The sequence below is a fragment of the Sander lucioperca genome, chromosome 20 (genome assembly GCF_008315115.2).
Source record: "Sander lucioperca isolate FBNREF2018 chromosome 20, SLUC_FBN_1.2, whole genome shotgun sequence".
NCBI lineage: Eukaryota > Metazoa > Chordata > Actinopteri > Perciformes > Percidae > Sander > Sander lucioperca.
In genome coordinates, this window is record NC_050192.1 from 25,908,953 (window position 1) to 25,932,334 (window position 23,382).

Sequence of the window (23,382 nt, forward strand, 5' to 3'; positions counted from 1 at the left end):
GTTCCAGCCAATAACAGACAAGAAGGATTTGGGGGGGGTTTAGTGCACGGAAGCACGGAAGGGAGGGGGAGGGGACGGGATGACGAGGAGGGAGGGGCAAGCTAGCCTCAGTTTGGTTTGACAATACTTCGAACGTCAACAAGAAGTGACATCACCCAACATCGCTTAGAGCACCTTTAAACTACACCCTCTGAGGCCAGACTTTAATTAAGAATACTGTCTACCGTAAAGTTGAAATTGAACGAATGACGTCTATGTGATGATTTGATGACTACATTCTAAATGTGCCATTCAGCCCTGGAAGTCGTGACGCAGGTCAGTAAACAAGAGGATGAATGTCACAAACAAGCAACAAAACAAAAACTGACGGTGAAACAACATAAAGACATTGCACGGTTTTCATGTTTTAGCCTGTTTGGTTCTCTGCATTCAGTGTGTCAGAACAGGTTTTTTTTAACCTCTCGCTCACTTCTGTGTCTTTGATTTGACTGAACTTTGCAATCCGCAGTCTTTTTTTTTTGTCATTTGCACGCTGGATTTTAATTTATTTAAAATGATGGTTCGGAGTAATTTCACCCTAGGCTGCTTTGCACCTTGACCTCGAGCCAAACAACCCCCCCCCCATAAGCTTTTTTCTCTTGTTGTAACGTTGGTCGAGTTAGCGTTATCAGCTGGTTAGCTTAGTGCAGGCGCTAATGGATCCACGTTTGTATCTCGTAAATTACCCCACTAATAATTCCTGGAATGATACCAAACTTCTACAGTAGTACAAATAGTTTCTTTACTGATAAAATGAGGCATTAGAAAGTTTGTAACTACACCAGAAGTATATTTAAATAACACTTGCCTGATGGATACTCCTCTCGGCTGTTACCGTGCTATCGCGCAGTACTTACATACTACTACTACAGGTGTAGTTACAAACTTCCTATTGCCTCGTTTTATAAGTACAGAAACTATTTGTACTACTGTAAAAGTTTGGTATCATTCCGGGCATTATTAGTGGGGTAATTTACGAGATACAAACGTGGATCCATTAGCGCCTGCACTAAGCTAACCAGCTGATAACGCTAACTCGACCAACGTTATAACAAGGGGAAAAAGCTCATGGCGGGTTGTTTGGCTCGAGGTCAAGGTGCAAAGCAGCCTAGGGTGAAATTACTCCGAACCATCACTTTAATTTTTCCAGCGCTGCAGATTAATCTCATCTGTTAATGTTTTTAAACCGCCGCCTGTGTGTCATGACTTTTCTCTCAGGGTTTCACGCTCAGTTTTTTTTAGACCAACAATGCACTGAGACAACTGACGGAGCCTTCAACTTTGGTCTTTAAGCCTGGGAAATGCCTTGTCAGTATTTTATTAAGTTACTCTCTCCGTACCCTCTGCTCTCGTTACTTTTTTTTAAATAAAAATCCAAAACGACAGACATGTTTATGAGAAATGAGGTCAATTGTAATTTCTAATTTAACATGTTTTGATATTTAATAAATGCCTACAGGTTAAAAAAAAAAAGAAGCTTTCTGATCTTTCCTCTGGTTATGCTAAAATGTCATAGTCAAATAGATATAATTCCTAAAACCAAAGCTACTCGGGTTTTAACCACACTGACTTTGAATGCATATATTAGGCCTTTTTCACAGCACACATTTGTACCCCGTTTACACGCAAACGGAGAAAAAACTTTGGCCAGAGTGGAGATTTTGCACGTAAACTGAGATAAACAGAGGTTTAGGCAGCCGAGCGAAAGGAAGTGATTCGTTGCTGTTGTTGCTATTATTGGGCTTCTGATTGGCTAACGTGGGCTTGACCTTCTCGTTACACTGCCACCTACAGGTTTGGCGTGCTCTTGACGGCATATATACACGGGTACGTGTAAACAAACACTTTTCTGAAAACTGACAGGTGTGCACAATGTTATTTTTGAAAACTGAGAGGGTGAAATGTCCGTTTATGAAACTAGCCGGCCACGTGTAAACGTAGCATTGGACTCGTCATCGTAGGAGATCTTGAAATCAAAGCAGCTGAATGGAATGCAGCCATCATTAATTCAGTTATTTACACCTGTGCTGACATGTGAACACGTCCTCTTTCCTCTTGCCTTGGAGGAGGGTCCAGAATGCCTTTCTGTGGGACTGATTGAAGAAGCCTCGGTAAACTAATCCCAGTTGACAACAGCTGACAATAGCTGACCAGTTAAGCTAACGACGGTCGTCATGGAGCTCTCTGCTGTGCTGACATGAAGCCCTGTGCTACAGAAACGCATCAAGAAATCCATTTAAAACTTGTATCTTCCACTTTTCTATCCATGTCTCAGCACCATCCACCGGCCAAATGCTGGTGAAACATGATTAGATAACATTAAATAAGATAGACTGGATTGATCCCAAATTAGGAAATTTTATTTTATTTTCAGGTTTATTTATCAGGGACAATGCACACTAATAATACATAAAAGTAAAATGTGCCAGAGTTAGCCTGGAAGCTATTTGACATCCACTGTCCCTGTACTGGTGGTGAGAGGTAACCTGCCGTCAAAATATCAGACACACACAGCACACACATACACACACATATACAAGAAATAAGAAATAGGATAGAATACAAGAACAGCTAATCAAAAATAAAGATTAAAACAAAACTACAAAAGGAAAGAATGTGCAAATGTATTTACAAGTTGGGAATTTGGATTGTATCAAGCACTGTGCTACATTTGTATGTATGAAAAGTGCTATATAAATAAAGTCTGATTGATCGATTGGTTGATTGAAAACAATGGTAATCTATAGAGTGGCTGGTAAAAAAAATGGGACCATGACTAGCCATTTGGCCAGTGGAGACAACAAGTTAACTTTGCACCCTGCTCCCATCTCTTTATAGTCCAACATATATCACAGCATCAAGCAGCCAAAGCAACTTCACCCTGGTGTAGTGTTGGTTCAGAGCCACTGGGGGGGGGCAGCAGAGCACAGCAGGACTTTTTAACCCTTGTGTTGTCTTCCCATCGACCATGCATGCATCCAACTTTTTTTTTTTTCCAGGGTCAAAATTTTCAAAATTAAAACTTTTTTTTTTGGTGACGTTTTTGTCACTTCTTTGTTTTGGCACAAAAAATGTTGTCACTTTTTCCCGATGTTTTAGTCACTCACAGCTGTGAGTGTGCCCATGTCGACCCAGTCCTCAGGTCTGAGCCAGACTCCTCAGAGGCCAGTGACAGGCCTTTAAATCAACTTTGCACAGGTGTAACTGATGACGTTAATTGGATGGGACTGCGCCATCGTTACCTAAAGTTGTTTCACCTGTGCTTCTCCTGCCACTCAAGTCAAAATGGTTGCTGTGAAAAAGGACTATTATTTGTCTAAAAAAAGTAAATAGTTATAATTAGGGCTGGGTAATATGTTTTAACGGCCGGCAGGATGCCGTTGTGTTGACTGTTCTGCGCTGCAGTGCAAAGGATCATGGGACTATGTCATTAACGGTTCCTGTCCTAGTTGTGTAAATGATGTTCCGTTAGTGTTTTCTTTATTCACCTTAAGTTATTAATAATGTCAGGCATGACTACAGATTCCAGTGTTGCTTTATAACCATTCTTTCCAGTCTTAATACTCTGAGGGCTTTGTTTGCTATCCAGGCTAAGAGAGTTTAAAGGCTTTAGAGGGAAACAAATCCCCAGAAACGTTTGGAGCAACAGCATAACGTTTCTTATGTTAAATAAGACAAAACCAAGATAATCTTTTAAAACACGTGTCCATTTATTAATCAAAAAGACAAAAAAGGTAGCTGGAGAAGAGACACAACTGACAGATTAGACATTCAAATTCTGACAAACACGGCGGTTTCTGCAAAGTGCCAAACGAGAAAAAGCCTCACTGATAATATATATATATATATATATATAGTTTGTACTCACACAGACACCACATAGAAAACTAGATTTTTGACACACCCACACAGCCACACACAAACATTAGAAACCATATGAAAACATGTCTAAGTAGATGCTCTAGAAGGAGTTTTAGAGTGTTAAAAAGATCAGTAGTTCATCTGCGACTTGGGCGTTTCTCTGAGAAAACCTAAGTCATGGGTGCTCGTACACACTGTGCAATTTTCATCAGTAAAAAACATTTAAAACCCTGCCCCCCGCCCCCCCCCCGGTCATCTAATACATTCTAATGCCGCTCAGAAACAACATTTCTGATGAAGGCACACGACAGGAAGGTCCGTTCCTGATGAAGCCTTGTCAGGCGCCATGGACACAAACCCCCCCACCTAGATATCATTGATACAAACATCAGACACAAGAACAATGTCTCACTATCCACCAGTATGTTCTCACTGGGGAGAAGAAGAAGAAAAAAAATAATCACCAGAAACCATGATTTGTGTTCCAGTTGTGTGACTGAACTCCAGGAATGTCCCAACTTTGGTAACCTGTTGGAGAGAACAGGACCCATGGAGAAAAATCACACAGATCTGTTTCCTTCAAATGTTCACCTAAGTGCCTTTAACTAAAATCATGGCTGTATTATGTGATCTTCTGTTGGGCTAAAAAAAAAGCTTGGAGATTAGCATTAGCTTTTTCATGGTTTTTCTATATAAACATGATATCCTTTGTTCTTTAAAAGTCCCAACTCATTTGTTCAACGGCTGTACATGTAACAGAAGTGAAAATGTAAACTCTGTGCAAGTTTTAGTGTTAACCGGGTTAGCTGAGCGCTCCAAACTGACCATGAAATCACCACAAAGACAAGACATACAAAGCATGACACCTTTGACCGTTTGGATTAAAAAATAATAAAAATAAAAAGGCTATTAAATAACATTCAAAAACCAACAAAAATACAATGAGAAGCTCTTTGACGAGGGTTAGTGACCGGAAGAGTCTGCTTGGTGAGAAGAAGCTGTGTGTGACCAGCCCGCTGGCGGTGGGGAACCGTCCACCTTACGTCCTTGGCCTCCTCCTGCTGTTCATTTCAAAATAAGCGTCCTCACTGTTGCCCTTGGTCTGTGGGATCTTCTTCCTGGCGCTGGGCTCCGTCTTCCCAGCCTTGACGTTGGGACTGGTTTTCTGCGGGGCCAGGGCGAGTCCTGGAGTCGCTTCAGCTTTCAGAGTGGCCTTCTTGTTGGTGGGGTTGGTGGTGGTGGTGGTGGTAAGGGCGGCGGCTTGCTTTCGCCCCGCCCTCTGTGCTGTGGCTGGTGTTTTCTGATTGGCTTTGCCGATGGGGGAAGGGCCTGTGTTGCCCCCGGGGACCCGCCCAGGGGCAGCAGCAGTGCCGCGTAGAGGGGCAGCAGCCTCCTTGGTCGGGGCCGGGCCCTTGGCTTTGGCTGTCACCTCTTTGCTTTTCGGCAGGGAGCAGGTAGGTTTCGGCACCGCGGGGGAGGCTGTCCGTGAGCTGGGGGTGGGGGTGGGGGTGGGGGTGGGGGTCCGGGTTTGGGTAGTTGGGGTCGCTGCGGTCCTTGCGGCCGTCCGCACCCGCCTGGCAGCCTCTAGACGGAGGCGCGAGGCCGGGGAGCCGGGACGGCGCTGTGCGAGGCGAGCGCGATTGCTGGTGCCGGATGGGGGCCGGGCGTCTTTAGAGGCGGGGGCTCGTGCTGGTGCAGTGACGGGGCGAAGCACGGAGGCGGCAACGGAGGAGGCGCAGGGGCTGGAGGGTTTGGGGCATTTGGAAGACGGTTCGGGGCAGACGGGGCTCCTGGGCTGAGGGGCCGGGCCCCGTGGGGATGGTCGGAGCTTCAGTTTGGAGGCGGGGTGAGGCTCTGCGGGGGCACGCGGTGGAGCCGAGGATGGAGTCAGAGCTCTGCGACACCCAGGCACGGGAGACTGTTTGGAGGATCCTCCCACAGGCGTGGAGGGCAGAGACGAGGAACCTTTGGTGGTGGTGGTGGTGGGCAGGGGCAGCTGGGTGGGCTTCCTGGGGGCAGAAGGCGCCCCCTGCAGGTTCTTCCTCGGCGCTGTGGCAGCACCTTTCCTGGGCAGCGTGGGCGTGCAGGCCGGGGAGGCGGCGTAGGACCGACACGTCTGACCCGCAGCGGTCGCAGAGGAAGACGACGAGGTGGAGGAGGAAGAGGAGGAAGACGTGGAGATGAGCTTGTTGACGGCGGCGAGGGGGTCCATGTCAGGAGGAGGGGGTGGAGCTGCGTTGCTGTGGTGACCTCCCAGGCCGGGGGGGCCTTTCTGAAAGGCCAGGATCTTCTGCTCCAGAGTGGTGAACTGCAGCACTCGCAGAGGGTCGTACTTCATCAGGAAACCGCGCAGCGTGTCCCAGCCGCCGCCAACACGCACCATCACATGTTTCCCATGAAGCATCTGTGGAGGGCAATGAATCAAGTCGTTACATTGATTTTCTCATCAAGAGAGATATATATATATATATATATATATATATATATATATATATATATAGTGTAAAAAAAGATAAACATTTCTTTGTAGCCAGTCAAAAAGCAACAGTGACATATTCCTTCCTGCTGCAGATCTTTAAATGAGCTCGTCTGTCCCAAGACTTGGCACCACAGACAGCAGAGTAATTATCAGGTGATCGCCGCTACTACTGGGTAACGAGCTTACAAGAGTCCAATCACAGCCTCAGTGATGTAGTGTCCTGTCTCTGCCAGAGCTCACACACGCACAAACGTGTATATTTGTGTATTTTAAAAGCTTCTGAATGGGACAACCAAAGGACTGACTGGATTGTCTGTATTACTGACGTGAAGTGAGCCAACACAGGAGTCTGCTACCACTGCAGAGTGTGTGAGTGTGTGTGTGGGCCTGTTCAGAGCACTCACCCGAATAAAGAGGGTCTTGTCTCCCAGTCTGTAGCGTCCCTCAGACAGGTACTCAATGGAGACTCTGTTAGCACAGTTGCAGGGTGGATCGTCCATGCCGTGCTCCTACAAGGGACAATAGAGGATCATAAGGAGGCCATATTGGAGATCTTATTGGCAGAAATATTGGACTCTTTGTAAACATTCGATATAGTTCTATCAGAATCCAACATTTACAGTTCAGAGGATTACTCAGTGTCACCTCAGATGGCTGGAAAACAAAGCAATGTATTTAAAATGATCTCCGGTTTTTGCTGCTGCATAAGTGAGCAATAATGCAATCACACCCAGTGAGGCAAGACATGTCTCGTTAAAAAAAGTATTTAAAATCTCAAAATGAGACACAAGGGGATGAAGACACACTGGCCTAAAATAACTGACAGCATTTGCTACAAGCTGCAGCTTAACAACTGCTTATTTGAACATGGAAAGGAAAAATGCATTCGGTAACAAATATGCTTTTATCCCAACCGTCTTCCGCTTCAATGAGTGCGGTTATTTTTAGTCCAGCTGTCTCCTCTGGGAATAAAACTCCCAACCCTGAGAGTGTCGGAGACTCATTTTGACCGCCGGACTGGACATGGGAAATAAACCCAGCGAACACTGACGGCGTTCACGGTAAATCACATCCATCAGACGGGATTTAGTGTTGATGGAGGAGCCTCATCGCTGGGAGAGAGAGATGGAGTATTTACACTGGGACATCAACAGCCAGCTCATCTCTGTGTGTGCGTGTGACCGTGTGAGAGTGAGTCACAGGGCGCCGGCAGAGCGCCACGTGGTCAGCCGGGATGGGTCATACCCCGTGGGGCGCCGGCGAAGCCGCCTCAACTGGGTCGCACATGGACCACCTATGTGATGCTGACGTGATCAGCTGTATGCCTTCCAGCGCTTTGCTGCGTGCAAATGTATTGTTTGAGCAAACAGCAGCTCTCTCTTCCTGCTCGTCTGTGAGTTGCCAGCAGGGACCGCCATCATCCTCGACCGGTGGTTCTCAAATGGGGGTGCGCGTACCCCTAGGGGTACCTTGGAGTACTGCAGGGGGGTGAGTGAGAGTCCTTGTTCTTTTAAAAAAATATCAGTCATGCAAAAGTCCTAAAATAATTATACACTATAGTTATGAATGAATGTAGTGATTGTAAACTTAAAGTGTAGCATTTAAGTGCCTCTCTTAAAAAGCTAGGCATTTTTTTGTGCGGTTTAGGGGGTACTTAGATGAAAAACATTTCAAATGGGGTACATTATTGGAAAAAGTTTGTGGACCACTGATCTAGACTGAGGTTAGAGGACAGCTCACAAGCATTTGGTGTAGGGATGCTAATTTAGAGTGGGGGGGTTCTGACCGATAGCCGACCCTAATTAACCGATCAATAACACCCGTCCGTGAGGCTCGGACGTACTTCCCGCTTTCCCTGGACAGCTGTGGACTTGTACCGATCAAGCAGCCACGATGTTCTGTGAATTGTCGTGAAAACGTGCAGACCCTTTCCTGAAACCGCTTGCACGACCAGACAAGTCCACAGCGGTTTGCGGCGTGTATGTCTGAGCCCGTCTCCACCGCATCCACTGGCGAGGTCAGCTGTGCGTCCCATCGATACAGTGGCATGTGACATGTAGCTCTTCTTTGGGAGCACTGTCCAGCAGAGAGCCACGAGCACAAAAACATGTGTATCAGCCGATACTGAGTACCGATCTGATACCAGTAAATTAAAAAAAAAGGTCTTTTTCCTCTCTTTTTTAACTGTTTTTAGAGCGGCAAAGAAGAACAGATTTCTGGTTTGGTCTACTAGCGGAGAGCTAACGTTAGCGAACGGCCATTTTATCCTGGTGAAACTTTTTTTCCAGGGCTTATTTTCATGGTATCGTGTACTTGCCGATACAGATAGCAGCATTTTAGGCATGATCGGTGATTTTTCCCCGATACTGGTATCGGTACAACTCTACTTAAAAACACAACTTGCTAGTGCAAATAACTAGCAGTTAATAGATTGTATAACCCATTTTTCATCATCGTGCCAAAAAAAGTTTAATAACTTTTGTTTATTTTTGTTTTAATAATATTGTTTTTAACCGTTTAACTGATTAACCGTAAGAATTCAAATCAGTCAATATTCTTATTAACGATTAATCTTTAAAATCCCTAAAGTTAAAAAAAAAAAAAGATTTCTCGTGCCACACTTCCTGAGTCCAGGTGGAAAAGTTTCATGTTCTGTGTGTCTGAAAACAGTACGGGGTTCACATGTTCCGGCAGTGAGTCAGAACTCACCCCCGGCTGGTAGAGGCCGCCGTGCTGGCAGCACACGCTGAAGGTTTTGACGGCTGGCCGTGGCTCCTCCGTCATCAACAGAGTCTCCTCCAACTCGATCTCCTTCTCCAGCTTCACCAGCACAGGAGGCTCCACGCCATACCTGAGGAACGCACAGCACACTTTACATCTGCACCTTTGGCCCTGAAACGTTTAACCAATCTTGAACCGTTCCTTTTTGGGGCTTTAAACCATTTCAAGTTTCCGCTTCTTCGTTTGTGTTTAAAAGACTTACTTGGAGACGATGCGGCCGATCTCCAGCAGACAGAGACAAACTTGCCGAGGCTCTTTGTGCAGCACTGAGGCAGAAAACACAACAGTTAACAGGTAAATAATGTGGAGAAGCAGCTTTCTTTAGAGAGAACTCAACGGCATGGCAAATAAAAAGGGATGAGGTGCCACAAAATTCACGTGTTCCTTTCCAAAACATGACACTATGAGCACACATACGATAAAGATAGTTATTCCCTGAGGGGTTGTTGGATGATTCATGCAGAAGAGAACAGGGCTCTGGGTGTGGAGGGCACAGCTTTAAAGTCACACACGGATATTCATTAAACAAGAATATATATTGAAGAGTAAGAGAGTCACAGCAGGTGTTTGGCTTTCGTTCTAAATCGCTCCAATCCCTTTTATTGGAGAGCCATTACTTGTAATGAAGTGATCCCCCATACTGAGTACTCAGGGCAATTGCTCTCCACAACAGATCCTATTAAGCCATTAAGAAGCAAGGCTTAAAACAACAGAGCTCTGGATGCTCTCTCAAAGTTATTAGGAGCTTACAGCCGCAGTCTCGTCTGTTTTACACTGTTAATCATCCTCTATAAAGGCCAACATTACCAGAACAGTGTGGAGTTAACCATTTTCCTGTTAGCTGGTGTTCTTATTCAAAAGAAGATCCAGGACCAACCTGCAGACAGATCCACATCCTGGTAAATATTTAACCCTCTGAGGACAAAAGACGCACCGGCGAGTCCAAGCCACGTTTGACAACACTCCTACTCAAAAAGTGATATTACAAAATTTCATTTTAGACATTTAAGTTACCATTTTATTCATACATTAGGCTACTTTTGTGAACCTAAGACTTTTGTAAACTCATTTCAAGCACCAAAACAATTAAGTGTAGGTATGTTTTCACAAGCAAGTCAAGAAATATTTCCACTTTAGGGCCAAACTATCTCTTTACACGTTGCTCTGGAACAATTTTGGGCATCGCTATACAGAAAGCTGAGTTTGGTCTGAACACTTTGATATGAAAACACATGGGGATCAGTTATATGCAAATACACTTAAAAGGAGAATTCAAGAAGATATGTAAAAATGCTAGACCTTAGAGGGTTAAAAGAACTCCTTAAGGATTTGTATGGTCTTCTTGCTCAGGACTCCAGTGTATTTTTCTTACTTGGTCTAAACATCCTTTTGGCCTGATTTTAAAACTGGCTTGGACTCAACCAATGCACGCTAAAGAAATAAAAGCTGAAGAGGAAAAATTCGGGGAGTTTTTTGCTTTCCAGTAGGTAGACAGTGGCCAAGCACATGCAGGGAAACTCATCATGCTACCATTTCCCAAAGTTTTCAAAGTCAAAAGTATGACTTCGCTGGTGTGAGAAAGTTATTTGAACATTTGGCCTTCGATCCCCGGGAATAAAAGATTTACCAGTCGATTAAGGTGACCGTCTTTGTTGAAAAATGTCTGCTTCCTTCTGCTGGCTTGGACAAACACACCTTGGACTTTGACATTTTTATCTGGTTATTCAAGAGGTTAGGGTTGTGACAAACTATCCCAATCTTTGCCAGAGCAGCTGAAGGTAGCACCTTATTAAGTTACTGTGGGTTCTTCCAACAACCGAGATTCATATTTAGAACCAGGAAAGGGTTGCCAGGTGATATTGGCCTAAATAAATGTTGTGGTTTCCAAAAAAACTCAAAAAAAAGGTCACATTTACTCAGACAGGTTCACATTTTAGGGATTGTAACTGCTAAGGCTGCTGTAAATGAATGAAAGAAAGGGGGAGAGCAACAGAAGAGTTTAAATAGAAAGAAGTTAATTTGAAAAAAGAAAAGAAATGGCAGGCTAATTTGGCTTTTTCCCTGTAAATATAGATTCCATCCGGCCATTATCTGTAACCACTTATCCTTTGCAGGGTCGCTGGAGCCGATCCCAGCGTGAGTGCAAATATCGATATTTATTTTTATTTTTTTAATTCTATCTATGGCAGTTTTTCATTGGACTAGTATTATGCCACAACTTGATGTTATGGATTCCACATCTGCTTCACTTTTTTTCCCATCACAAGAGAGGCAGTGTGCATCTACAGCGATAAAACAAATACAGACAGAAAGGATGCATTGCCACCAGAATAGATGGAAGCAGCGTATCGTTTCTGTGACGTCAGCTGCCGCTCTTACCGAGGCCTTCGGACTCAAACAGGTAGGTCTCCTCCACGCCGGCGTGGCGACACCAGGCCAGGAAGTTGGCGGTGTTGTCTCGAGCGAAGAAGGAACCCGGAGAGGCGTCGCGCTTACATGCAATCTTCCTGGTGGGGAACAGCTGTCGGGGAAAAAAATAAACTCCATGAATCATTATCATCAAACTCGGGGTGGACATATGCAGTTAAGTGAGGGGATTTAAAACCACGTGCAAAAAGGATAAAAATGTGAGAACATAAGGCATATTTTTGACATAAAACCTCAATATCGATATTGTCACGATATTGTAGGGTTGACTATTGGTGCTTTAACAAAATATCTTCACAATGAGAGTTTTGATAAATAATCATCAGTAATGTGGATATAATGACTAAGTAATGGGTAAAGGCAAATAATAGAACAGTTACAACAGTCTGGTAAGTTCAGAAAATGACATAACTTTACTGTAATGCAGCCTTTAAAACCAGGGAAAGACCACACTTAAGCCATTAACAATATCCAAAATCTAAGATGATATCTAGTCACATAATCACGATATCAATATAATATCGATACACTGCCCAGCCCTAGTGCACACATGGGGGATAAAACCAGAGCACAAGGACCATGAGACATTTCAAGTGACAACAGGAATGTCATGTGTGCTAACTGAACTCCGAAATGAATCGAGTCAGAAATTTTGCTCCCCCCAAACTCGTGTGTGAGCATAAGAGCTGCCCTTTGGACCATGGTCCCGGCCATTTTCACCACCGCTGTCTGACTCACCTTGCAGAGTGCGGAGGGGCAGCTCTGGGCGATCTTCGTCTGCAGCACGCCGATAAGCTGGCAGAGCTTCACGCCGTTATTCAGCTCGTCCATGAAAAACTCGGCTCTCACCTCCTCGCCTGGAAAAGTGAAAAGACCCAGAATAAAATGTACAGCACAATACAAATGATGCTGCTTTTTCATCTGCAAAAGCATTTTATAAAGATGAGATTTGTCCCATTTACATAAGTTCACGTAATGTGGGTCCAAACCACATCTCTAGTAGGGCGCTTTTTCCGATACCGATACCAATACTGGGACTTCGATACCGGCTCCTGAGCGATACGTTTTTCGATACCGATTTTATAAAATCCATTTTAACAAAAAGAAATGGACTACATTACGGCACAAATCTTTTTATTTATTCACAGCTCCTACTACGTGAGCCCCGTCTCTCTGTGTAACGTCGAGTTTTTCCTGCCTGCCTCTACGACGTGTAACGCTAACACAGCCAATCACAAACATTCTTAGATCTTGGTACACGCATGCTGCATGTTTATTGGCTCACTTACGCTGATGAGATTTACTCCTTAGGTATTGAAGTTTGGTATTGAATGACGAGGCATTTTTCGATAGTCGATACTAATGAGGCTATTCGGTCGGTGCCTAAAAAGTATTGATTTCGGTAACCAGCCCTAATCTCTAGTACGAATTAACTAAATTCTTTTTTCGCTCTATATATAAGCAGTTTTATTCTTCAGTGTCTTTTGTTGCAGGACAAAAAGACAAAAGACTGCATGTTAACGGTTGCTTTTCAACAGAGGACTTCCCTACCAACTGCTCAAGAACTTATGGCGCTCCCACGACCCCTTATTGTAAATCACCGCCCTAGTAAACTCAACAAAGGCCATGGGAACTGAATTCACATTGGGAACAAAATCCAAAATAGTCACAACACTAAGTGACAAAAGATTGCTCCACAAAAGTTGAGTTTCCGTACTACGACAGACGAGCCCCGAGGCTTGAAACCTTATCCGCTGCACGCCACCTGTTGCTGCAGCATCCGGCCCCTCGGGATCGGTCAAACGGTTTACAAATGTGGGATACAGGCCGTGACGGTCACGGTACCTATAACTCATGTTGAGTGTTTCGTACCTGCCCACATTCCTCATGAGAAAAACGGTCTGCTTCTTAAAAAAAAAAAAAAAAAAAAAAAAAAAAAAGAACGGAGTCAGTTTCAGCTTCAGTTTCCTCACTGCTCCATTGTATTATAGGGGACAATAGATGTCAGTATAATTGCAGAGGATGAAATTAGGGATTTTGTTCCACTCCTGTTTCTGTGTTTGCAGCATCCAAATCCAATTACATGGGAGACCCGCGTCAATTGTGCTTCAGAATTTTCCTAGCCTCGAGGGGGGAAACTGTTAGCATGCAACTGCAGTGTTGATTCATATATGCACAGGCTTGGACACATCTACTCTCCATGCAACTACACTACAGTGAAATACATCAGACAGAGAAAAACATTAACATCCGTTTTCTCTAAAAGATGCCAAAACAACATGATCCCAGACAGTCAGAGGGTGGCAAAAAGACATGACAAAACCTATAAAAAGCAGTACTTTAGGGCTGCACAATATATCAGTTTTTTTTTATTTATTTAAATCGTCATAGCGATTTGAACTGGCGTAATAAATACATCGCGAAAGGCTGCGCATATCACATATTTTCCTTATATCGTGCAGCCCTACTTCTTAGCTGACATGCAGCTCTTACCCAGCATGCCGGTGAGCCAGATGGCCAGATCCTCCTGCATGGGCACCAGGGTGGCTTCGTGTCGCACGGCCAGCCACTGGTCATACTGGAAGACGTCTGCGAGGCCGGGGCCGTGGCGCTGTGCTAACGGGCTGCGAGGGCTCCTGGGGCTCAGCAGCGGGGCGTCGAACTTCTCGCCAAACCAAACCTGGAAAAGGAAGATTAGCAACCGTTTACACATGCAATGAAAATCAATGTGTTCTCGGAAAAATGGCATCCAGCACAATCTTGAAAGCTCTTCATCAAGGCTTTTTAACCCTGAATATATACGTTAGAAGTTTCTCCACAGCCAACAGTCTCTGCAAGCCAACACATTATCATACTCTAGTTACCATCCAGCCATGCTCTGTGTGAATATCAGAGGAATTTTAGTGACCCATCCATGCAGAGAGGACGTGTCAGGGATGCCGTCATTCCACACTGCCACTGGGCCTGGTAGCCACTGTGGTTTATTCGGAGTAAAAACCGAAACCCAAGCTTTAATTCCAAGCACCCAACCCCATTATTTTTTAACGTCTTTCATTGTCCACTGAAAGACAACCTCACAGTCATTATTTTCTTTTTTCTTTTGTTGCAAATCCAAAAAGGGAAAACAGAGACAATTGAATTCTGTTGCACTTGACTGCTTAAATGGGTGTCTAGCACTGGTTCACAGTCTGGGGCTCAGTGCCTGGAGCCAGCCACTTGATCACTGAGGTCTCATCATATCCATCTCTACTCTCACACCCCTCCCTTCCGATCCCTTGTCTCAAGTAATCCTGTGTACCACAGTGTTCTTCGTTTCACAGCCACCACATACATAAAAAGGAAATTGTCATTAAGTTAGACATACTTTTTAGAAAAATATGGAGACAAAACTAGAGCTGCAAAGATGAATCGATTCGTTGATTAGTTGTCAACTATTAAATAAATCGCCAACTACTTTGATAATCGGTTTGAGTAATTTCTTATGAAAAAAAAAAAAAAAAGTAAAAATTCTGATTCCAGCTTCTTAAATGTGAATATCTTCTAGTTTCTCCCCTCCTCTGTGACAGTAAACTGAATATCTTAACAAAAGAATAACACTCAAGTCATTTTTCACCATGTTCTGACATTTTATAGACCAAACAACTAATCAATTAAATCGAGAAAATAAATCAACAGATGAATAGACTATGACAATAATGTCAAAGCTTTAAAGACCTAAATAGATATAATGAATCATGTAATTCCCATTTACAAAATGGCTGTTTTATTTCAACTTCTTAATTGTCTGCAGGCAACAGGAGAAGCAACCCAGAAACCAGCAGCAGCTGTGCACTACGACGACTTGTGCAGACATTACATACTGTACCTCAAATTCTGTTTGAAATCTCCCTGTCCAGTTTGTTGACATCTGTTTAAGATACAGCCTCTAATCTTTGTGTCCATCACATATCATCAAGCAATAATGAGACATTGCATCTACTGTAGTGAATGGGTTATTGTGCTTAAAACAAGGCCCAGTCCTGTTGGGGCCTTGAACTCATGGCGTTCGTTCTGCCTACAAACAGGAAGCCTTCTGGCCAGTCGACTCAGACAGAGAGGCCTGTTATACAGTAATGCACTGCTGATGCTCAGAGCCGCCCCAACAACCCTGCTGAGGAGACTGTGTGTGCATGTGCATTGTGATATAGCTATATAACAAAGAATTGGATCAAGCAGATACTGAATGTCCATAATCTCCTTACTGGGACTATGTAAAGGGAAATTAAAAAAAAAAAAAATAAGGGAACTGGGGATTAGGGCTGCACGGTATGAGAAATATATAATTGCGATTATTTTTGACTGATATTGCGATATGATTCACGATATTGGAAGTAATAATCATTTTCGTATCGTTCTCATTGAAAAATATATAAATAAATAAAAAAGATTATAGTGTGATTTACTTTGTAGGATACAATTTGTAGGCTGGGATGTCTCTGCAGCATCACAGTACTTAATTCAGAATGGTTTGACACATGTCAATATTAGTCAATATTGCGATTTCGATAAAATTGCGATTAATTGTGCGGCCCTATTGGGGATGCAACAACAGGTTTAAATCTCACAATGCTAAGTAGAAAGGACTGACAAATTAGGAGTCTAAATTCATAGGACGGTTTCAATTTTGACCTAAACGTGTCTAAAAGAAAGGCAAACTCAAATTTTTTATATAGATAACTGCAAACTGTGAACAACTTTTAACTCCAATGGGCTACTCCAGTGATTTAGTATTGCACTTCCATTAAATCGGGGGCTTCTCAAGCGACAGATTGAAAAAAAAAAAAAAAAAAAAAAAACGGTCAAAATCAAAGCCGCAGAGATCGAGATATGCTGACATTTAGTCCCTAGTATGGGTCAAAATCCAAAAACACTTGATCCTGCAATTCCCATGATGCAACTCAACAGAATCTTTTATCCCCCCCCCCACACACACACACACACCTTAAATGCCCACTTCTTTCAAACCCTACACCTCCAGTTTATAACTCAAGACTTTCCATTAAAAAATGTAAGCCCCAGGCCCAAGCCGAGACAACTCTGATGACATCATCAGGGTTATTTTACTTTATAAAGTTGCCTCCAGAACCACAGAAGACACTATACAACTGTTTTCACAGGATGAGGAGAACTCTTCGTGACAAGTTAATTAAACTCCCTGTCCCTTTTAACATTGTACTTCAGGCAACTTTGACTCATTTACCTAATTTAATCAACTCAATGTGTAATTTGGGTTGTCTGGTGAGACATTTAGCCCACAGGGCCCTGTAGTTAGCTCTGTGTTAGGATTAAGGACATGCAAACAAATGTTTAGAATAAACACCAATGGGACATCACTGCTTTAAGAAGGTTTTTTTTGTTTGTTTGTTTTTTTAGTCCCCATCAGGGTGACCTTTGAACCCAAAAGGGGGTGGTAACAAAGATGTAAGACTAGGGACACACACACACATAAAAAAAGGGGGAGAAAGTTGCAAAAACGCCTGATGTTTGAAACTGAAAAGTTCACCCCACTTTAAAAAAGGGATGAGCCGAGACACAGACAGACACACAGACACACTGACAGACACTTGGTGCGCACACACACACACACACACACACACACACACATTACATAACACGGTTCAGAAGGGCAAACTGCCTGCAGAGCAGGTTCACAACAACACGTGCCTTTCCTGGCATCTGGCTAATTAGAAAATAAGGCAGCGTAGTGTAACGTTGAAATTACGTAAAAGACGACTGAACAGTGAGATAATCCAGCCTCGCACCATGTCACCTGACCTCATACAGGTCCATAGAGAGTATTTAGCTCTTAAAGAAGCCTTGTGTTGTAAACTGAAATCTTGCACAGAGTATAGAGAAAGTCTCAGTTTCTTTCACCACATCTGTCCTCATTAGGCGCTGGAATGTGGCTCGGTAATCCTGGTATGAAATGCAACGGACTGAGAGGCCGGCATGGTACGCTTTAGGAGTTTATCTGATGCTCTTAACCTGAGCCAGTTACACCACTAAACCCCCTGAAACAATAGTCAATAGCAGGAAGCTCAATGAGAAAAGTGGGATGCAGCAAAATATTCAACAAATGATCATTTCAAGCCACTGTTGAAACTGAAAATACATACACATGCCATGCAAGGTCATCTTCTTATATCATGGTCTTCTCTCATGATTATGGTCTGGTTACTTAAAGATGCTTTCTCATTATATAAGCTGTTCTCATGACTGTAGCATCTGTTCACATTATTATAAAACATTTTCTTCATGCCATATGTCAATGAGTCATGTATATGAAGCCTATAAACCACTTTCACTTTAAGCTTTGTCAGATGTTCAGCTCCAGCTCCAACTTAAACTAGAAGTTACGATTTGATCAAGTTAAATAATACCAGAACGACTTTCCACTCCTTTACATTTGAAGTGCTTTGCCATTACTTTAGCTCTCCCAATTTGTTGACTTCCCAAACTTCATGGCCTGGTTGTTGACCTTTGACCTTTCAGGATCATAACTAAACCAAGAGCTGATTGGTTTGGTCAGGCTGAACTAACGAGGTTGTGTTGCCCTTTTCAAATACTTGGAGGGCATTCTATTTGGTGTGCGTTTCTATTTGCTACCTGATAAAGATGCTACAAGGAGACAACATCTCCCTAACCCTGATCTGCATTGATGTGCATCTATATTAATCTCTGTCAACAGATAATCTGTAGCCCACGGGAAAAAGAAAATTGAGATTGAACGCACTGGCCAAAATGCAATCTAGGAACCCATTGGTTATCGTTATTTTTTTATTTATTATCTGCACCCTATGCAGATATCCATTCATAGAGATTGGCCGAAAAGTCGTCTGGACCTAAAACACCTACAAAAAGTACAGGCACCACAGAAATATTGGCTGTTGTCCCTAGAAACTAAATCGTCATCAGACCGATAGCTGATTGGTTCAGAGATTGTATCCCTCTAAACTTTGTTACTTCCGTGTTTTGCTTTCTACTTTTGAACTTAAAAATTGAAGGATTATAGGTTTAGAAAGGTCAAATCAGAAACACTATCGAGCTAAAAGATACATTTTTTTTTTGCTTTGTAGTGACAGGGTTTTAACCCCACAGCAACAATTTGTAGCCATCACCAAATATTTCTGAGGTTCGTCAGATATCCCAGGCATGAGACCAAAACCTGCAGACATCATATACAATGTGTTTTACTGTTGCATTAATGTACGCATATGCTACTTATACTTCCATGAGTGCATACATTTTCAGCATGGGTGAACAGAGCAGTCAGAGTGTGACCAGTTATCGAATGCGACTGTGCTGCTCTACATTGGCAGTGAAGCTCTGAGCTGAGCTTTGGAAGTAGCTGCAGTGTTACGTTCTCTGCAGCATCACCACAGCCTGATACGGATCAATACCCTCACAGGGTGCCTGCCATGGCACACAATATCATCCACCAATTCCTAGATTTCTTCTTCTATTTGAAGTGCAAGTGGGATTTTGGGTGCTCCACAAACATACATGAATTAACTAAATATGACCTCACACAATGACTGTCTATAATGTCTATATCTTTTTCGCCAATTAGGAAATCCTTACTGTTGTTTTCTGCGGTCTTTGGTATTGAATGGGAATGAGATGCACTGTAAAAACAAGTTTGAACTAAAAAACAGGAATTGTCCTTAAAAGGGTGATTCATTTATATGTAAACTACTCTTACCCACGTTTTAGACAAAGTGACAGTGATTTTGGGGAAACGTAAGCCTACAGAGATAAAGCACCATACAGTTTAAACCAACCTATAAAAAAAATCTCCTGGCACAAACAAACCTAATTAACACCATCTTTTGGTGCATTTGAAGCTAGAGCATCCGACCACAGTTCATCAACAACTCTGGGGAGGTTCCTCTTAGCCTCGTCAACACATTAGCATCAGTCTGAGACATTTCCTGCCACATGTTATGTGTGCAGAACTGGGATACATATTTTGCAATATCTACAGTCCAAGACGGATGGGGAGAGAGCCAGGACTTTCCAAACCAGATGACAGAGAAATGCCCTTCTCAACGACGACATTCTGCCATGGGACAAATCTGTTAACACGATACGTTTGTTGTTTGGGGTTTTTGGGATGGCTGACATTTCGTTGCTGGGAGTGAAAGGAGGAGAGAGAGAAAAAACGTGTTGCACATTCCACCCACTCCCTTTAAAAACAATGTGCGGAGAAACTCCTCGGGGTCCAAACGGTGGAAAGTCAGACATGCATAACAACAACAAGATGGCATGCTGGAACACAGGTGGGCTCGCCGCAGTTGTTGAGTGGGAGACAGATGTCAACACCGCTTTATTTAACCGGAATAACTATAGCACAGTCTGAGAACTTTTTCCCCCCCAATTTTTTTCACACAGATGTGACTCACTGCCCGGACACTAAGAATGGTACCGATTGACCAAACAGGGTGCAATAATGAGGTCTCAAAGTCAAGTTCAGCTCTACTGCAATGTTGACATTTGTAACTCATCTACTTATGTGTTGAGACTTGAAGAACACACAGCCATGTGAACGTTTCGGACTCCTTGATCTCTAACCTGTACCACTATCTGCAATGGACTCAAGGACTTTGTTTCTTCTCTGGCCAATCAAAGTACATCTAATCTAGATGGTGATGAGCCTACCTGGATGCCAGCCTGGACAGCCATGACTGTGACCACAGATTGTTCACTTCTTCATTCTGTGGAGAGATAAGACAGACTTGGGTTAAAAGAGATCATATCCAGAAGGTCTGTTGTTCATCTCACATTGCAATTCAAAGAGTGGGAATAAGAAGGTTCAAATGGTTGCCTCCGAGTTTCCTCTCATGGGGTCCGATTATGGGCTAGCTACAGTTCTAAAGAAACGGTTTGACATTTTAAGAAACGTCCCCGTTTGCTTTCTTTCCAAGAGTTAAATGAGAAGTTTGATTTCACTGTCATGTCAAGTGTGGATTCAGGGGGGCGATTATCTTAGCTCATTCTAATGGACTAGAAGCAAAGAAAACAGGTGATTTACATACTGTAACTATTTCTTGGTGAACAGCAAGAAGCAGCGACTAGAGTCTTGCCATCACCTTGGAGTTGCCAGACAACCAGCAGAAATGCTGAGCGGAAGGATTAAACTGTTGACAGTCAAGAAATAGTTCCACCACGCAACTCCCTCGAAGAGCACACATTGATTTAGATTGCCGATTGTGTACAGACTAAAACAAATGAGACCATGTGTGAATTTGTACATTTTAGAGGGGCTGGTAGACAGATTTTGGAGAGAGCCAGGCTAGCCTTTCCCCCTGCTAAACTTAGCTAATCACGTCTAATTCTAGCTCCGTACCTTACCTGAGAGTGTATCAATCTTCACTTCTAACTCTCAGCAGTACCAATGAATTATGGCATATCCCAAAAATGTCAAACTATTCCTTTAAAAGAGCGTTCACTGGAGTACAGTAAAGAATATTGTTCTAATACATTATCTATCTCTTCACTTCAATACATCGGTATTGATTCATTACTGCATGCCCAGTTAAAATTCTGGAGCGGTCTTTGACCAGACTGGTTTGGTATCATTGGTTGTAGCAGATTTTCTGAGTTTGAGTATTCAGCATTCAAACAATGTATCTATTGAAAACTCACTGCGATGATAATAAAGTTAGGTCAGTAAGAGATTAATAATATATAATATGTGGTTTATCGTCCAGCCCTACCCTGGAGCCCTCTGACTTAGGGCTGGGCGATTGGGAGAAAAACAGATATCACAATATTCTTGACCAAATACCTTGATATCCATATTGCGGCGATATTCTAGGGTTGACAATTGGTGCTTCACACTTAGATTTTACATAAATAATCATCAGTAATGTGGACATAATGTCTAAGTGGGGAAAAAAGGCAAATAATAGAACAGCTAGAACAGACTGGTAAGTTCAGAAAATGACATCACTTTACTGTAATGCAGCCTTTAAAACCAGGAGAAGACAACACTTATGTCATATCACGATATTACGATATCCAAAATCTAAGACGATATCTAATCCCATATCACAATATCAATATAATATCGATATATTGCCCAGCCCTACTCGGACTCCTGGGACAGGAGAAAGACATCAAAGAACCCTGTGAATGACATTCAAGCTTAACTGGCTCCACACAATTACTTTGAAGCTTAATTCAAGATTATCCCATCAAGTACATGCAGTATTTACACTAATTTCAGACATGGGGCTCTTTCATCTACAGTACACACTGTCAGTGTGATTCCTCTGCAAAAAAATAAATCAAATTTACAAGACATTAAATTCAGATGTCGCAAGGTATCCTGGTGAATCAGCTGGGAAAGTTGAAAACCATGTAGCTGTGATGCCCCGAGTAGTGATAAAGTAGTAATGGAGAAACATTAAAAGGAGGACAGTTGAACAGGATATAAGCTGCAAACAAGCACTCGGGATGACGCGAACAGCCCTCTGGGTAAAAAATAAATTAAAAAAACAGCCGGGATGTTGTTGTTTTTCTGGACAAGCAGTGGGTTTTAGTGGATCAGACTTTCTCACGAGGAAGTGATGAGGTTAGTCTGAGTGCTCCTCTCTGCCCTTTCCCACACAGGATGTGAAGGATTACCCCGACGCTCCACTGTCCCCGAGGGTGTGTGCGTTTGACAAAGAGAGGCAGCGGGTGGGGGGAGAAAGCAATCACAAGGACGTAGATCCTAATAACACTGATAATTTGGTCAACACAGCTGAGGCAATAGTCTCCTAACACCACCATATCCCCCTCCCCCCCCATGCTCCGCAGACACACAAATATCACTTCACATAAACCATCCAACCAACATTACACCCAACATTGGTTTGAGAAACTTCTAGCCCTATGGTGTTCTCACCTGATGTCATCATGCACAAAGTGATGAAAACGCTAGAAGAAGCCAAGAAAACTAGCGTAGTCATAGAAATGCCTTAATAACCACTTAAATTGCATCCTCGGCTGTTCATCAAAAGGCATGCCTAATGAGTGCTGCGTGCAGTCATCCGACACCAAAACTGCAGCTCAGGGGAAGAGAAGATGCAAGTCAGCGGCCAAGGACGGGACGTGACAGGAAGGATGACAACACAAGACAACTTACCTCAGAACAAAAATGGTACGGTACTGGGCGAGGAAGCTGCGCCAAACAACTGCGGTCAGCCTCAAAAGCACATCCTCATCATCAATGCTGAGTCAAAACCCTGCGCTAGGCTCAGTGCTGTCCATTCAGAGCGGCTCCTGCCTCTGTGGGTCCACGAGTGAGTGGGGAAGGAAAGGCAGCGAGGGAATGACAGGGAGGGAGGATGGATGGGAGGAGGAGGTGCAAAAGGAGAGCCCTGACTAATGAAGTGGCTACGCTTGGCTAAGCCCTGACCGCCCCTCTGCTTCCCCCCCCACCAAACAATCCTGTCACGGCGGGACCCTCTCACAAAGCCTCTATTGTTTTGTTAGCTTGCCACCCTCCCCACCACACACACACACACACACACACACACACACACACACACACACACACACACACACACACACACACACACACACACACACACACACACACACACACACACACACACACACACACACACACACACACACACACACACACACACACACACACACACACACACACACACACACACCTCATTTCCAAGCCAGCAGCGCAATCAGGAACTCCCCAACCAGGGTGCAATGAAATGGAATGAGATGGGATAGAGGAGGTGAGGTGG

General features: G+C 43.5%; 1 protein-coding gene across 3 annotated transcripts in view; it reads right to left on the minus strand.

Annotated features, from left to right (window-relative positions):
* Positions 1-23,382, minus strand: part of gas2l3 (growth arrest-specific 2 like 3) — a 46,445-nt gene that overhangs the window by 11,999 nt on the left and 11,064 nt on the right. The window contains exons 1-9 of one of the 3 annotated variants that reach the window (XM_031306456.2): positions 22,758-23,022; positions 20,285-20,340; positions 14,081-14,267; positions 12,326-12,444; positions 11,540-11,681; positions 9,363-9,426; positions 9,089-9,230; positions 6,784-6,888; positions 3,728-6,304 (exon numbers count right to left, since the gene is read on the minus strand). In XM_031306456.2, coding sequence (XP_031162316.1) covers positions 4,940-6,304; positions 6,784-6,888; positions 9,089-9,230; positions 9,363-9,426; positions 11,540-11,681; positions 12,326-12,444; positions 14,081-14,267; positions 20,285-20,308 — 2,148 coding nt within the window. In that variant the 5' untranslated portion in view covers positions 20,309-20,340; positions 22,758-23,022 and the 3' untranslated portion in view covers positions 3,728-4,939. Of the gene's footprint in view, positions 1-3,727; positions 6,305-6,783; positions 6,889-9,088; positions 9,231-9,362; positions 9,427-11,539; positions 11,682-12,325; positions 12,445-14,080; positions 14,268-20,284; positions 20,341-22,757; positions 23,023-23,382 lie in introns of those variants that run through there. The other 2 variants (XR_004896089.1, XM_031306455.2) reach the window with 2 other exon arrangements.